This window comes from Coloeus monedula (assembly GCF_965178545.1).
Source record: "Coloeus monedula genome assembly, chromosome: 14".
NCBI lineage: Eukaryota > Metazoa > Chordata > Aves > Passeriformes > Corvidae > Coloeus > Coloeus monedula.
The window spans coordinates 14,289,539-14,307,633 of NC_138794.1; the positions used below are offsets into that span (position 1 = coordinate 14,289,539).

At 37.6% G+C, this 18,095-nt stretch overlaps 1 protein-coding gene across 1 annotated transcript in view; it reads left to right on the plus strand.

Annotated features, from left to right (window-relative positions):
• LIPC (lipase C, hepatic type) overlaps positions 1–18,095 on the plus strand; it is a gene marked incomplete at both ends in the record, with an annotated part of 50,162 nt that overhangs the window by 21,017 nt on the left and 11,050 nt on the right. The window contains 2 exons of the mRNA XM_082290543.1: positions 15,221–15,408; positions 16,938–17,117. Coding sequence (XP_082146669.1) covers positions 15,221–15,408; positions 16,938–17,117 — 368 coding nt within the window. The remainder of the gene's footprint in view (positions 1–15,220; positions 15,409–16,937; positions 17,118–18,095) is intronic.

Sequence of the window (18,095 nt, forward strand, 5' to 3'; positions counted from 1 at the left end):
CAGGAACACTCAAAATAGGCAGGACAACAATCATAGCACTGAACTAAAATTGGGTTGGAGTGTGCAAGGGGGGGTGGGGAGGGGGGGATGTTTTAGGTTTTTTTTCTTTAAAGTTCTCTGACTTTATTTTCATCAATTAGCTCAGTATAAGCTGGGGGTTCCTTTCTATAATTAAATTATCATAAAACATCTTCTGCCACTTTCCACTGGCTTGTCACACACTTGATGGTTGATTGAAGTTATTTATTTTTCTTTCTTTAGGTTAAGGTAAAGTCACTTTAATTATTAAGGCTCTATGGAATAAATAATTATAGAAATAACTAATTTAGGACGCCCCTAACAGTTTGGCAGAAATACAGTAGCATTTTCATTCACAGGAAAATAAACATAATTTCTCAATTGCTATTGAGAAATATTTACATAAAATTCATAGAAAATCAATAATTCTATAAATCTAATAATTCAAATATTCTATCAATTTGTTTACCATAGCTATAGCTATCAGAAACTCTATCAGGACAAAGTTGGGGACTTTTTAATTTCTAAACCAGAGGTTGGAAAAAAGAGAAGACAGCAGCAACCTTCCCAAGCTAGGTCTCATGTCTGCTGTGTCACATGGCCAAACTCACATGCTCATTCAGTACAAAAAGACTCACTAACCAAGATTTCCCCCAGTATCCTCCAAATCTATTGCCCAGTAGTTTCAGTCTAGTAAGATCTATTTCTTTGATTAATTAGGTTCAAATATATCCTTTTTTTTTCTGCAGAAATAAATTTTTCAAGTGTCTGGTCAAGCAGTAAAAAAATTATTGCTTGCAACATTCTTTCCTTTTTTTTTTTTTAACATTTTATTGATCTCGAACAACAGATTTTCTTAAATTAAACATACTGTGTTAGCTTTTAAAGAGAACAAAATGACACCCGTAACTGCCTGGCTAAAAATCATTCTGTGTTCATTTCTTCTCTCATTACAGAATAGAAAGAAAATAGTTACAGTTATTACAACTGAGATGCATGATGTGCACCTTAGAGAGGAAAATCTCAGCAGCACAGACAAGAGTCTGACGTGCTGTGCCAGGAAATGTGGATGCACAGACCTTTGCCTCTCTGTTATCATTAATTCCCACATTGTCCCAGGTATCAGTATGGATGCACTTTATAACTATTCCTCTCCTCGTGGCCATATGAAGAGCACAAGAACAGTGAATGAGTGACAGAGAATATTTCTGCTATCATTATTCCCTGTCAGTAAAGGGCACAAAGCAGTTGTTGCACATTTCCTTAACTAAAAGCTGTGTGTCCAACTGTCCATGCTGGTTTCATTACACTAATGAGCCTTTGATAAGCCCAAGAAAACCATTGCCCTGTGTGGGGTTCATTCAGCAGGATTCATTGGTCTACCAGCAGCCGTGAGGAAATTTGGGGTTCATTAGTATGCTGGTGATGCTCAACTGACTTCCTATTTTTTACCAGGAATGTCATTCTTCAGCCAAGATGCAGACATGAACGAGAACAAACTTGGCTGGAGCTGACTCTGCAGTGGACAAAGGCAGTGCTGGCAGCTGGCACTGAACCATTCACATTATTTCAGCCTAAAAAGCAGTATCCACTCCGAGATCACTGTTTTTATCACTGACCAACTTAGCAGAGGTGATGATGAATTTGGCTTGGTTTGGTTTTTCAGTGTCAAGTCATGAGGACATTCAGGGAGACTGAAGAGTCTCCAGCTATAGAAAACTTGCTCTGGTGACAGGATGAATGTCCCATGTGCAGCATCACACACAGCTTCTTTTTTGGGAAAACACACGTCAATGTGCTATGTTTGGTTGCTTTGCTATATGACAAGGAAGATCTGAATTGCCTATCTGGGCATGTGGATTTGCTCAGTCCATACAAAACAGCACAATGCAATAAGAGGCTATATTTTCTAAAGCAAATATTAACACAATGTGTTTTTTAAAAATTAGGATCTGATATGAATGTTTACTGGATATTATCACAGCTTTGAAGGGATGGACCAGAAGGAAAAGGAAATTATGCAATGGACTGGAGAGTGGAGACATGGAAAACAAAATGTTCTGGCAGTGTATAATATGTTATCACCTTCTGTGACTTAGCCACATAAACTATGACTATTATAGCTTTGGTTTTTTGTAAAAACTTAGCTCTGAGAATTCTAGGTTGAACTCAAATGTAGTGCCAAATAACAAGGCTGATAAATTCACCTACTTGGTGCTCCAGGCATGACATGCAGAGGGAAATAATTCTGTTTATCTGTGTAACCTTCTGACTGTACTCCCAGGTTGATCACTAGAGATGAACCAAATGATGGCTTAGAGATGAAAGAAAGCCTTGGGATAGTTATAGAGCTTTCTGTTGTTTAAAAAAGTGAACAATTAGAAATTATTTCTGGCCACAGAAATTTGAAAAATTGATACTACTGCTTGCTAGAAGATGACAATAAAATGCATGGGTTCTGTCTATTTATAGCTAATTTCTGTATATTTATACTACAGTGAAAAAAATTATAATGTCCAGAGTAGAACTGAGTGAGCATTACACATAAACCAATATACCTGATCTCCATTTTGAAAGTGTAAGGAATGAAGAATAAATACCAGTAAGGCAGTTTTCCAGAGGTTAGCAAATGATTGCATGCATGTGTCTCAGGCCATGAACAAACATCCTTTTTCAGTCAAGGATCACTGCCTGTAGCACTCCACCCACTTTTATCATTTCCTGACAGCTACCACTTTTATCCAATTCCTGTAGTAGATCAGTTCACATGAACATGCCCGAATTTCTTCCAAGCAATATAAATTAGACCAGTGTAAACAGTTAAAACAGGTGACGTGAGGTAACCTAGCCGATTTTCCTTGCAGCAAATGGGCAACATTGGCGCACTGGCAACAGAACAGTAAGAGTGGTAATTTCTGGCAGGTGGGAGGTGGCAAAAAGCTGGAGGTGGTAACTTCTTTGCTGGTACAGACAGATGCAGAAAAGGATGCCAGTCCACTGCTGTAACATGATTTGAATACACTCTAAAGCACATTTAGGTTCTTATATACAAAGGAAACTCTGCATCCAAAAAGTTTTGTTTCTCTTGTTAAAAAAGTTTTTTTTAAAAAGGGAAAAAAAAGATGCTTTCAAACCTCAAAGTGAATTGAAAAGAAAGAAGCCCTCTGGAAGAACCTTTAACTACTGTTTTACACAAGATTCCCCCCCATTTTGTGTCTTTAATTTTTTGCATATGAATAGCAGTTCCACTTTCTTTGTCCTATAAAATATGACAGATTCTAGATAAAACATGCCAACCAAAGTCAGAAGCATGAGCTATGGTGTTATGTGCACCACCTATGCACAATATGGTAAAGCAGCTTTTGACAGACTCGAGTAGTTAAGAGAACAATGCAGAAAGGTAATCTCCATGGTTGTGCACTCAGGTTTCCAGCCCCCCAGTAATTGCTGTATCCCCCCATTCCCAGAGAACCAGAGTTACAATGCTTTGATCTGCAGTGGCACCCAGCTGTTGCTGCACCCTGTGGAGTGTCCCTGCCCAGAGAATTACAGGAACAAACCCACAGTTCAGCCTTGTCCTTTTCTACTGTGGGCCCTAATGCAGCTATTTGACACCTTTATGTGTCACACCCAAACTTTGCACAGAAGGGCTGGAAAAATCTGCCACTGACATTGCCCTGGTGCTTTTTGTAGGTTTACCATGTTCAGCAAGGGCAGCTGTTCACCAAGCAGCAAAACTGGCTATCTGGCTGTTCTGCTGAGCCACTGATGGCTCTTCTGGGCTTGTGCATGTGAGGTGGCCATTTCTGGACCGATAACAAACTTCTCCTTTCTCCCACGCTGCATTCACAAGGCTTTTTGGCTGTGCTGTGCTCTCAAGCACTACAGAGGAACGTCTCATTAGGTTTTCTCAGCCACTTCTATGAAGTTTCACATTGTTGCCCAAATACAATTGGTCTGTAACTATTTGGAGAATTTTTAACTTCTGAGGCTACATACTCTGTGCTAGGCAAATGAATACAGGGATTATAAAATCAGCCTTCCAGGTACTTTCATAGATACCTTTTCTTATGCTAATAGAAAAATAAGAAAAGATTTAAGTGGGCTGTATTATTTTTCACAGAACAATCTTGAGTAAATTAAAATGTAAATTTGTCTACAATCACTACTTTGGGTGACAAACCTTTTGCTTAAGTCTTCAGATGCACCCTGCTTCCATTTGATTTTCATATTCAGAGATTTCGGAAGAATTTGCCTGATCAGTTCTGTGATCTCTTTTCTTATTCCTTACGCTGACTTATGCAGTTTCTGCAGGAGTCTTTTTAGCTTGCTAAGCCAACAACAAACTAACCCAGTAGAAAGAAAAATTCATTTTCACATGTTGGCTGATTGAACTGAATCAAATGAGTGCAAGAATCATGGCTGAACTGCTCAGGTATGGGGAATTGGGTCCTCTGAATTTTCTGTTACCACCTCCATGGATGTACAACTCCTGGGACCAGGCCTTGGCCCTGCCTTGGGAGCTGGGGTTCCTCCCTCACCAGCAAAATCTTCATGAGTCTAATGTACCTACAGAGCAAAGCCTGACAGTGCACGGCCTGGCAAGGCTTGGTGTCACAACACCCTACAAGAGGCAGCACAGCATCCCTGCACAGCAAACCTCAGCAGGGGTCCTCATCCCCTGGAAAGCTTCAGCGCCCACAGCACCCAGCACCTTGAGAAACAATAATGTCTGATTCTGAATGCCTCCAATCTCAGTCATGTATGCCTGCTCCCACTGGGGTTTGGTACGTCCAGTCTTGCATCGTTTTTTAAATTAGCTCAAATATGCCAGCTAGAACACATATGATTATCTTAAAGATGTAAGATTATACACTTAAAGAGTTAAGACTATAAACTTGATTTAGAGGGACAGATAATTAAAGACCCCAGAAATTAAGCTTAAGGACATGAAAAGGACACAAGCCAAATTTATAAAAAATTCTGCTAAATCGATTCAGTTCTCAGGGGAACAAAAACCTGATCCCATAATCTTGGATGGTTGGTAGCATTTGCCACAATGGGGCTCCTATCCTGAACAGGCCTCTACGTACAGCTACAATGCAAATAACAACTCTCAGTTATTAGATTTAGGGAAATTACTCCCCTGTACTAATATGTACATTACATGCATTATTTACATGAGTCCAAAAAGTCTTGTTAAATTAATATCTTAAACCACAAGTAGAATATAGATAGGCTCAATCTAAAAATGAGCATTTAGGAAGAACAAGACAACATAAACAAATCCATTTCTTTTTCACATTGCTCACAATATTCTAAATTAATCTCTTCAAAGGGAAATTTGCAGGTTTTCTGTTACCTTCGCTGTTGTGAGATCAACTCTGAACATCATCCCTTGCAGCACCTGGCACCTGAATTCTTGACTTTGCTTGTGTTTTCCAGACTGTCAGATTTCATATATCCATTGTTTAATGATTCCATCCTCACCCTTAAGTTTATGGAGGATTTTTCTGTTTTAATCCCAGAAAATATCACAATCAAAATCCCTAGATTTCTACTCCTGGAAGTTGAGACCTCACTTAATAAAATGGACACTCCTTTTGAAAAGGTTTAATACTTCAAACTTAAAAACACCACAAGCTTATTGTAAAATTTAATATTGTCCATGCTTGTTGTTTTTTCACTAAAGCAGATCCATTTTGCTTTGCAAAGCAAACATGGCCTCAGCACACTTTCATGATGCTGCCCTGTTGGATTCTGTTGAACAGCTCCTGGTGACAGAACACAAGGCTGCTTCATTAAACATCCACCAGCAAATCTAATGTGTGAAAAATTTCAACAACTCATTCATAGTTCAGTTAGTTTATGATAAATTTCTCATCAACAAGACATCACAAGCAGAGATCAAAGGAACTCCAGAGAATGATTTCTCTTCTGATATTCATAACCTTGTGAAGCTGGAAAGTCTAAAGAGAATGAGCAAGGGCAGGTGATGAAATAAGAAAGTTTGTATTTCCAGCTATGGAAACTAGTTATAAAATAAAACCTCTTCCCAAATAGGAAAACAATGCAAATGGGGGGAGAAAATGTTTTTTTTTTACATTTTTTCTTACTATAGTAAGTTTTTTACTATAGTAAGTAGTTTTTTTCTTACTATAGTATTTAGCATCAGGAACATGTTATTCACAAAAAGGGTTTGACTGACTGGGAGACTGATATTTTCTGTTCACAGACCAAAACCATCATGAATAGAAGGATCCCTGGGTTGTTCTACCCCTGCAGAGCCCTTTATCTGTCCCTGGCTTTCAGTTCATTCTGCTGTCCTCTCCTGCTTAGTGCAAACTATTGGGAGACACCTTTTGGATCTGGAATTCCAAATTTCCAAATAATACTTACAGATCATACATTTATTTTCCCAATTGCTTTGCAATAGGTTTAGCACAATAAGTTTAGTTGTGTGCTTTCAGGTGTCCTAGAAATCAAATACATAACAATCATACTGTTGTTCACTTTGGAACACAGTGATTTTCATCATCAATTTCTTTGTGTTCAAAATATGGAAATCAACTTAAATCTTCCCAGTTTGGTTCATGTCAGTCTACAACTGCTAAAAAACCCCCATATAAATAAAAAATAATTCAACCGAAAATGAATATTAAAATTTCCTTCAATGTGACATACTGTTGCAAAATTCAGATTCCTAGGACTACAGGAACTGAAATAACAGATCTAACTAGAGACACCCTAAAAATCTGGTCAGAGAGATATCAATACTGAATGATCTAGAAAAAAAAAAGTCTTGAAAACTATTGGTTGACTTACGCCTTGAAGCATTTTGAAGATTATCCAACCTACTGCAGCTGTTCGGTTCACATGTCCTTCATCTGCATTAGGAACCATGCTCTGGGCCTGGAAAAAATGCTCAGCAATGCCCAGATACACAGCAAAGATTTAGAAACTTGTTATGTTATGTATATGGTCTCTGAAGATACACAGCAAAGATTTAGAAACTTGTTATTTTATGTATATGGTCTCTGAATACTAAACACTTGAATCTTCTAAGACAAATGCCCAAAGTAATGTTTCACTCACATTAAATGCTGTAATAATGAGGGGAATGTCATATGCTTTATCAAGTGCATGCAAGCATCATCGTATTTATAAATAGTATTTAACAACTGTGTATACATATTTTTATAAATATACACGTTTCTCTGCGTGTATGCACTTTACACAACACTATGTAAGATAATTATATAAATTACATAGCTATAATGGACAATTATGAACCAAATTATACTCTAACATATCATTATACTATTACATAGCACTACTTTGCTGCCCTCTAATACATATTTACTTCTACTGGTTTCCAGAGTTTTGGTCTTGGAACACCTTAAAAACCTACAAATTTTGAAGTTACCAGGAAACAAAACAAGTATTTTTTTCTCTCCCTGTCTCAAATTTGGAATTCTGCACCCAAACTTCAAATACTGCCAGAGGCCCAGAAACTGAATTCTCCCTGTCACTGCAGTAACAGGATAAAATTGCAGCACTGCATGCCCTTGCAGTGCTGCCAAGAGGCAGCTTTATTTCACTTGAAATTGAGATTTAAGGCTTTGACTGAGACACAAATCACATGTCTAGCCATCTAACTCACTGGACCTTAGCATCATGTCTTTTAAAAAGCAGTTTTAATCATTTTATACATATTTTCCCTATGATTGGAATCACAGTGTGCAAAGGTGTCCAGCATCACAGGTAAAAGGGATAAAATTCCTATTGAAAGTTTACTATCCTGTTAACACTTTCAGTAACAGTTTGCATTGTACTAGGCAGATAGTATCAAGTATTCCACAAAATAGTATCTTCTGTCATAGTTTTCACAGGACTCCTGGAAAGGGGTGCAGAGCTGAGCAACAACTTCGCCAATTTTAAAAATGGCTCACCCCGAACATAAATGGACAAATCTTTGTAGGATCCTGCTGCATGGCCCCTTTTACTAAAAGAGAGGGTTGTACTAGAGTACTAAACAAATCTGCTTGAGAAATTCTTTGTGAACTATGGCTCAACTGATGGCAGTTATAATACCCTGGGCTCAGTTCATCAAAACAAGGAAATTTGCAACAAAAATTGCATGACAGCATTAACAAAAGTTCTCAAGACTAGTTCTATATGCAGAATCTACTTAAAATACATCCCCAGTAAATTCTTATTCCTCTTAAAGAGTTTAATTTTAAAACAAATTCATTCAATATTTGATAAAAAGTCTAATTTCTAGACAGAATTGCATGGAAATAATTTTTGTTATTGTAATAGTGTGCACTGCAGAGGTTTTAGAAGAAATATCTACAGGCATCTACTGTAAAAGATCAGTTTGGAGAAATTCAGGATACACTTAAAATGATCAAAGCCTTTTAATACCGCAGCAGTGAAACCATCAAACTCTTGCTTAGATGAACACACCTAGTGATTGTCAAAGCAAAAAGCTCTTATTTGCTGCAAAAACAGGATTTCCCCTCAGTTATTTTGGTTTAACTAAGGCTTTCAGACAAAAACAGTAAAACAAAACAATTCTATTTAAAAAAATAATTATTAAAAAAATCAAATGACACAATGGAAAAAAAACAGGAACGTATTGGAGAATCAAGAGAAAAGGAGACAAGAAGAAAGGGAGGAGAAGGTGATTGAAGCAAAATATAGCTCCCAAGAGCATCTCCTTTAAAATTCTCCCTATATTTCCTCTAAGACACAGGTTTCTTGGAAGTGGAAAAATTTTAATTTTTAATTACTTTCAACTAACAACTATTTCCAGATAATTAATAATTCTGAACAGCAACTATTGACACTGATAATTTGGATGTGAAAAGGAATGAAAAGTTTTCAACGGACACGTTTTCCAAAAGTTGTTATTTTTCACAAGTTGTTTCTGTTTTAAGAACCTGCCAAAATCTAAGTCAAAAGTAATGCCAGGTAGAGCTTACATCAAACATAAGAGTGGCTGTAGTGATGAAACCCAAGCCCTTCCAGTTCAACCCCCAGGAGTGGTTGCCAAAAGAAGGTGCACACTCTGCAGGCAAAGTTTAGACACACAGCACTTCCCCCAAGTCAACAATCACTTCCAGCTCCCAGAACTCCTGACTAAGCAGAGATGTTTATGTGATCAGTAATCCTCACTGAATTTCTCTTAGACACTCCCAGTTTCCAACTAGCCTTATATAAATGCTTCATTCCCACATCACACCCAGTGAGGAATTCCACAGGTTAACTGCATGTCTCAAGGAGAATCATTTCATTATCCAGGATTTTGGTTAAGAAAATTCAGATTAGGTCAGATTAAAGCACTGGGGCACTGATCTCAATTTAGCATTTCTGCATTATACAAATGAGCAAAGGCTCATATTTAGAAGGATTTCGCTTTAGATGAGACAATTAAGAGGACAGTGTGTCTATTACTCCACAAACAATGTGAGTTGTGTGGCTGATGCCTCCTCCTGCACTTTTCAAGTGAGGAGAAAGATTCGGATGCATTGTTCTGCTGGGGCAGCAGCTGAGCTCTCAAGGGGCACTGCTGGTTTCATCGTGCTCAGTACCTCAGTACCAGCTCCAGTGAATTTTGGATTGGCCTCTTTCCAGACACATCCTTCTCTAGTTTCAAGACCCACTGCTAGTAGCACTGTCTGGATGGTTTGAAAGCCAGGACACACAGAGAGAAGACAGTCAGTATGAAAGGTGCAATTTTATGTGCTCTCCTCTTGGACTTTCCAAGAGGAAAACCTTTTAACAGAGGGTTAAAAGTGTGTTATCAGAGGGCTAACAACACTTAGGTAATCATCTCTACTCTCCTTTGTGGCTCTTTGGGTACAAACTACACTCATGGTAAGTTTAACTTACCTTTGGCATGCCTGCATGCACATTGGACAAAAGAAACAAGAAATGACAGCTCAGAAAACTATTATACTTTTCAGATAGAGAAATATTATTCATCCAATACCTATTCATATCCAATCTCATAATTCATTTAAACTTGAAGAGAAAGGGAACCTTTTTTCAAAAGGTCTTTTTCTAAACAGACCTGCTAATGTTTAATCCAATTGTCATAGCTTTTTCTTGCTTTTTTTTCATTCATTCTTTGTTAAGTGATACCTACTTTACCTACTTTTCATTTGGCAAGGTGAGCAAGTTAAGGAGAGTGAAAATACAAAGGAACTACATGAGGATATGAAAAATTTAAACACAACACGCCTTAGTTTTCACTGCTTTGTCTTTCCTGAGACTCTGGAGCAACCAAAAAGGCTCAGGATCCCCTCTCCCACACTCCCATCCCACCCCCCACCCCCCACCCCCCCCCAAATGCGTGTTTTAGAGTTCTCCCCTAAGAACTACATGAGATGGAATTATCAACTGTTAGTCTATGACATCCCAAAACCTTGAACTGACAGGAACAATAAAAATCAACTAAAAAGAAAAGCTCTACAAGAAGTATTTGTTAAATTGAGAGACTTGAACACTGCTGAGACATTAGCTCTTCTTTTAAGTGATAAAAACGAATCTTGCGGGGATCTGTGATATATTCCACTTCCCATGGCACAAACAAAAATCATTAACACATCACTGTCTTTGCTCGGTTTCACAATAGAATTCTCTGGTTGTGGGGAATAGTTGTGTCACTTGTTTCTGAAATGTGTTGGATACTGGTGACATTAAAATATGATCACAGTACATAAGTACTCTTTTGGAAACATTTCCATGTAAGTAGGAAAAGCCATCCAAAAGATGCAGGAGGTTTTTTAGGGCTCAGACAAATCCACTCATGAACACGAATGGAGGCTGCTGCTCAGGTCACAAGACAGCCAGGACCTGGAAATAGTGGCATGTGTTCACATGCTGATGTGTGTGATTTTTATGTATCCTTAACACACCAGCAGCCCAAGTTTTAACTTCTGTTCAGATTTACTTCATTAATTTTTCAATTGCCTAAGGATTAGGTGAGTGCCACTGAAATATCCTCTTCATTCCTGGTTCCATGACAGGAAGAAGGATACTGAACATTATTTTTCTTAAGCTGCTTTCCTTACTTGGAAATGCCAATTTTACTCAAAATCTTTATGCTATACTGTAAGATGAATTTAAAGTGTATGACATGGCAAATAATACAGTTTTTCTCTTAACATTAGATAGTTCTACCATACTTTGTTCATACCATCCTCATTACTGTCACACGTTTAGGTAATTTTTGTACTATGAAGCAGATATTTTGTAGCTGTATTTTTATACCTAATCAGACAAAATATAGAAACATATTTAGATTGTGGACCTCTCCTGCAGAAAAGCATAGGATATTTACTGTTTCAAACCCTGGACAGAACCTAGACCTTTGTCTAGTTTCCACTAGAATTTTCATTAACAAGTTTAAAGCATTACTATCACATCTGGAAATTTCAGAACCGACTCCAAAATTCTATAGTTAGGAACACCTTCTTATCTTTTGGGGTGATTTAATCCAAGTCAGTCTTCTGGATTAACCTGCTTATTTTGTTCAGCTGGGAATCTCTCTTCATTTTACTTTTCAGTAAGAAAATTATTATCTCAGGTCAAATCTAAAAGTGCTATGGTTTGTCTGCCCAAAACTAACTCCAAAACATTTTACAAGAAGTGGCCATGTTGCAGTGAAGTAGTATTTACAAACCCAGCCTTCAGTCTTTACTGCACCTGACAGAAAAATCACTAATACAAAGTAAAAGGAAAGGGCTGAACCTCCTTCGGGGTGTCAAGAATTCACAATAACTTTTCTTGCTTGTGATTACTGCACTGCCCTGTGGGAAGGTAATTTGTGGAAGCACATGGATCAGTGTGGCTTTGCTGAAAGAATTCATGTTAGAGTGGGATGTTCTGAGAAAAAGGATATTAAGTTGGCAACCCGCTCACCTGGTATTTTTCCAAAGCAAAACTCTTTGGAGGCTCAGAAAGATCTCTGCATGCTTAACTGTAATTACCATGAAAAAAATCTTTAGCAGTTTAATTGTGTTGTTTTTGCAAACTGACCTATGAAACTTCCCAGTTCCCTGCAGCCATGTCACTGAGTCACCAGTACGACACTTTCAGCAAGAGTCTGTTGTGGAAGCCAGGCTCTTCAGACACTATTTCCTTCTCCAAGTCACTACACAGATTAACAGACTAAAGCAGTTCCTAGGAAACAGATCCTACAGGAACTTTTAACTTTTGACAGCCAAGAAGTTGTTCAAGCAGTATTTTTAATCCCCTCTACCAGATATACCAGCAAACCAATGCTCAGCCATTAAAGCACTGCAGCACTTTCCAGCCAGTGTCTAAAGAAAACAGCTCTTTATCAGAGTGGTTTTCTGTAGTATGTACAAACAGTACAGAGTGACAAAGCGCCTTACATTGCACAAACACTGAGAGAGCAAAAAGAAAATGAAAACAAGGCATTAAACAAAGAAAGGATGTGTACAATGGAACAGGCACAAGTTACTTCTTTTTTTGTTTTTCTTTTTGTGCTAAAAATAGAACACAATGCTTATTTTTGTGTAGAGACTACTCACCAAAGGCTGAATAAACCAGACACTGAGAATATCAACATCATTAAAGCTCTTTCTAATTTTCAGTTCTTTATGTAGATTCACCCTTTCCTGATATTACTTACTTCAGAAACTAAGTCCTCTGCAAGAGAAAAAAAAAAATTCAACAGAAATTCTCTTAAGTGGACATTGTAAGAGAGAAATGATCAGACTTAGTCCTATGAGAGTTAAAAGTGGCCTGAGAGGAAAATGTGCGACACTGAAGCTACGAATTTTATCAACCAAACCTTCTGTAACTTTGAAGCTTTTTCAATTCCAACTCTTGTACAAGGCTGAACAAATTCCTTCACAAATGTTTCCCAGCTATGAAACAACATTGCCTGGAGTTACTTTGAATGAACAATTATTTGCAACAAATATAAAGCATTGCACATCCAGTGCAGGTCACTGTAGGAGTTTTCTTGCCAGAATTGCCATGCACTTAAACAAACTAAATATGCTGTTTTATCATGTCTTATCATTACACTGAAATTAAACCTTGAATAATGTTTGTAACAAGACTGTTGTGGCAAAAATCTAAATCCAGCATACTTCCACATTAGGGTTCTTTGTATTGTGCATCACAAGATGCTACTACTGCAAATATTTAAACACAGGGATTTCATGTCACAAAATATGTTTGCAGGTTAAAGACTCCATTGTAAATGTATCACAAGTTCCTTGTAAACTACCCAAATCTCATTAGGACAACAATATCACAAAACCCCAGGATAGATTTGCAGATACAATACAGAAATGAATAGTCTATGATTTTAGGTATTTTCTAAAAACATCTATAGACATAGGAGTTGTGATGTATATATAAAAAAAAAGATAAAGAATAAAAATAAGCTGACTTAGAAGACAAAATACAATCTTTCTGATATTAATGTTTTATTAAGGAACTTCCATGCAAGAAAAATAACTAAAATTTAACTAATTTCAGATCTGTTCCAACACAGATAATTTTAACTTCTCATTGAATAAAATATTTGATTTTCACCTCCAATAATATTTCATGACTTGTTGGGTCTAACTAAAACAAAAGCTTCCTCCCTGACCATTTCAGTGGTGCTGGTGAGCAGCTGTTGCAGATGGAATTGGGGGCACCTAAACCACCAATTTAATCTGAAATGAAACTACCAGTTTTATTTATCTGATATATTCATTGCCAGATATTTACAGACTTCTTGAGAAGTGCCCACAATATCCCCACATCTTTCTCAGAGATGCACCTGGCAACAAGAGCTATGCACACTATTCTGGATGTGGTTAACAACTGCCTTTACTTACAACTGATATCCTCTCTTCCTACCAAAACCATCTAGCCTAATGCATCTTGGAATTATACTTTCCTTTCTCACAGTCAAATAGTAGCAGTGACTCATGGTCAGTTTTGTTATTGATTACTTCAGTCAAGTTTTTTTATCTTTGTGTCACTTCCAATTTATGAGCCCCATTTATAGACAAATTCCTATCAACTGTATGACCTTGCACTTCAGTAGGAGATTTCTACCTGTTTCTCTTGCTGTATTTTCAAGGTGTCATCTAGCTCTTAACGCTCAATGGTTTGGTCTTCTCAGTATCAGCAAGGGCCTCCCATGTTTTGTTAGTCTTGTACCTTTCCTGCTGCTTCTTTAATGGAAATACTAAAACAAGATTAGCCAAAAAACTGTCCCCAAGGAATTCCATTAATAAAATCTCTGCACTCTGAGTGTTTCCAATGTGAGAAACTGTAACCTCTCTTGTCTAGCTCATCACACCTTAACATCTCTTCTACTAAACCCCATTTTTTCTAGCTTAAATAATAATTTATTGCATGGGTTTTTTTCAGCTAAATAAATAGTCTGAAGTCTCACTAGAAAGGTTTGCATGTCACAAGTGGCTTTTTGTAAGCTTCTGCTTTATTTTACTCTATTTTTCAGCAGCTGCTCTACATTTATGTTTTTCCTTCTAAACTCATGTCATAAAACCACAGTTCACACTTTCTTACTTAACAGACATTTCTGAAAATGCTGTCCTAAAATGCACCAAGCTATTTTACCTAAAAACAAAATCATCAAAAATATTACAGCTAAAAGAGCAACATTTCATCTTTCCTTTTCAGAGAAAAAAAAAATTATGATGTGGTCTAATAGTTTTAAGCAGTTGCCCAGGTCTCTAAGCAGTTATAACCCTCAATAAAATGGTTATTTTAGTGTAATGATGCTTGCTCAGCAATTACGAGCAAATGCACATTAGCAGAAATGCTCTGCAGAGTTAAGAGCCTCTGAATGTGCCTGTCTGTGCATGCACATGGTGAAGGCACAACACCTGTACTGTGGTTTTACAATCCTTATGCATTCTACAAAGGCCCATAGCAATCAGATCACTATTCCTGTGTAACTGCTATTGTTCACATAGAGGGACTCAGAGGCACATCTGAACCATCTCAGACTTTGAAAGAGATCACTTTTTGACCCAAAATGTACAGCTTAGGCCCACCTGGAGCAGGCAACAATTATACATAGGAAGAGTTCCAAGCTTACTCATTTACTCGGTTTTTTTTTGTTTTGCACTACTAACTTCTCCAGGTTTTCAACTCCTTCCTGTTATGACTGTTGTCACAAATTTCATTTCAGAGGCACTGGGATCACAGAGTGAACACACTACGACAAAGAAAGATCAGCAAAACTTAGAAACCAAATTTAGACTCTATACAGATACAACTGAAAGCAGCTGCCAGATTTTTGTTAATCAGTTGGAGACTCTTGACAAATGCAGTTTCAATGCCTCTCTTCCTCTGGTGATGATAGTCCATGGCTGGTCGGTATGAACTCACATTTTATTTTTAATTCAAATTAAATCTGATTTTATTTCCTTCTCATTATGCTACAGAAGTAACATCAGAAGTAAGGTTGTGATACAAAGATGATAGATTTCACTGGTAGCTATCATGGCTAGAAATAATACAAAGTGGATATTCCCAACAGATTCTGAAGGAACAGTCTATGAGCAATTTTTCACATGGGACTCCTGTGCCAAGGATTAAATTCAGCCCTGGTTTAAAGCTAGCAGAGCTTGAACAAGTAGCTGAATTAATGTGCTATGCCCTGGAGAGCTGAATACAGAGTTTCATTTCTCTGATAGGTTCCCTGCCAGATATTTACAGACTTCATGAAAAGTGCCCGCAATATCCCCACATCTTTCTCAGAGATGCACCTTTAAAAAGAACTTCTTCACAAGCCCCTTCAGTTGAAAGCGAAGCCTTCAACATCAATGAATTATCACTGAACTCCTTCCAGTTAAACTGTAAAAAACCAATTCACCATGAAAAAACCTTTCTCAAAAGCATACCAATACTAAGAGTGACTTGTCATCAGCTTCTTGGTTGAAAAAGAAACAAAAGAAAAGGCAGGATAAGAAATTAAGTAATTTTAACAGATCCTTGAATTCTCATAGAACCGATGGAATCACATAAGGTGGCACAATGGATCTTTCTTGCACATCTGCAAATATGCAGAGGAGCTGTGAACACCCCCCGTAATGCACAGAAGTCCCTTAGCAAATAAGAGCCAAGCCTAGCAAAGAAAAATCTGTTCAAAACCTACAACCTCCTCAAACCACAGACCTGAAGCTGCTGCCACTGAAGTTCATCATTCATATTAATGTAATTTGCAGAGGTGTTGGGCTCTTGGAGGAGTGTGTGTGGAAACCCAGACCTGAGACTCCCAAATTCTGTTACACTAGAAGAGATAAGGATATTTTATCAATTTAGGAAATACATACAACTAGAATAACAATTAAATCTGATAGATTAAATAATAATTCTAGTCCATCGAATCAGAAACATGCTTTGATGCAAGAAAATTGTAACCAGGTATTCAAAAAATAATAGCTCAAAAAAAGCTCTCAAAATGGAATGGCTAGAGATGACAAATGTCTGCTGGTCTGCAATCCTCCAGCTTCCCTTCTCCGATTATTTTAATTTATACTTACAGGGATAGCTGCTCTATCAGACTTTTTTTGGGCATTTCTGTCTTTCTTTTTAACCAGTACTACCAGTTATCTCCAGATGAGTTAAAGTCTTTGGGGACATCATTTTCACTGATAAGAGTTCATATTACAAAACATACACTATTATACACTTATTATATTGACTCTTAATTTTTTTGGTCCACCAAAACCTGAAGATTCTCATCACTGAAGCAGGCCAAAGCCCCTAAAATCCAGTTACCAGCATTAATCCCTTCCTGTTCATATTACATTTTTTTGTTTCCTTATGCTTTTCACAAGAAATATTGCTTTCCCATAACAATGGTTTTCTCATCGTTTGGGGGTTTTCTTCAATTACAACAGGTGGATGGGATATTAGAAAGTTGGATTTGGAAAATGGCAGCAGCTCTGAAGTCTCAGGATAAACAAATGAACGTGATCATTGCAGACTGGGTTATACTGGCTCACCAGCACTATCCCATCGCCGTACGGAACACACGCTATGTAGGACAGGAGATAGCACAATTCCTGGAATGGCTGGAGGTAAGAACTCCCAGATCAACACACGTTTCTCTGAAAAAGACCTATTTACTTGTTCTTATACTTCCACAACCTTTCTGAAATACTATGCTTGGTAATGCTTTCATTTCAGTCACTCACTTTTCTTTAATGAAGTGCACATTTTTTTCTCCCATAAACCTCCACATGATTTCATAAACTTTTATCATGCAAGAGGAAAAAGCAAGTGGTCTTGTTTATGAAAATATTTTTATATACCTTTAGAGGTGAGATGGTTTCCTGCTACTCCGGCTTTTCCATTAGCATGTGTGTAGACAGCTGACACTGTTGCTCATCATCAGGCAGATATCATCATTTGCGAATCATTAGTATAGGAAAATGGGCTTATGTTATCTGTGCCCAACTTCTACTTTTAATGCAGAATTCAATCCCGACACCATGTCTGATTTTTGCTGTAATTTCCCAAAGATTAGGATAAAATAATGGCTTGGAGATCCAGAATGTAAAGGGAGACCTTTCAAGAGGACAGACATGCTTCACAAAGCAGATGACATGGAGGCTGCAGTGAGTACAGAGCCACACTAATGCAGTGACTATTTATCAAAACTCTTGCTACATGGGGAGCAGTGGCCATGGCTGGATTGAAAAGGCTGCAGATAAGTCTTCAAGGTATCACTGGTCTCCAGCACTATTTAAGAAAAGGCAGAAAGCAAACAGTAGAATGAGAATCACTCATACAAACCAGAAACTCTAAGCAACTCTTACTGTATCAATCTCTAATACTAAGATACTTAATTTGAACTGAAATTATACTTCTATGCCTGACAATGAATTTTTGAATACATTACTTTAAATATGGTGAGGCCTAAGGTGGAAGAGAAATGTACTGCAAGGCTGAAATGTTTGTAGCAAATACCATTGAAGGTCTAAGCAGGAATGGCAGGGCTAGAGGAAGCTGTCAGATACCACACCCAGTTAGGGACAACAGGCACAAAAGAGAAG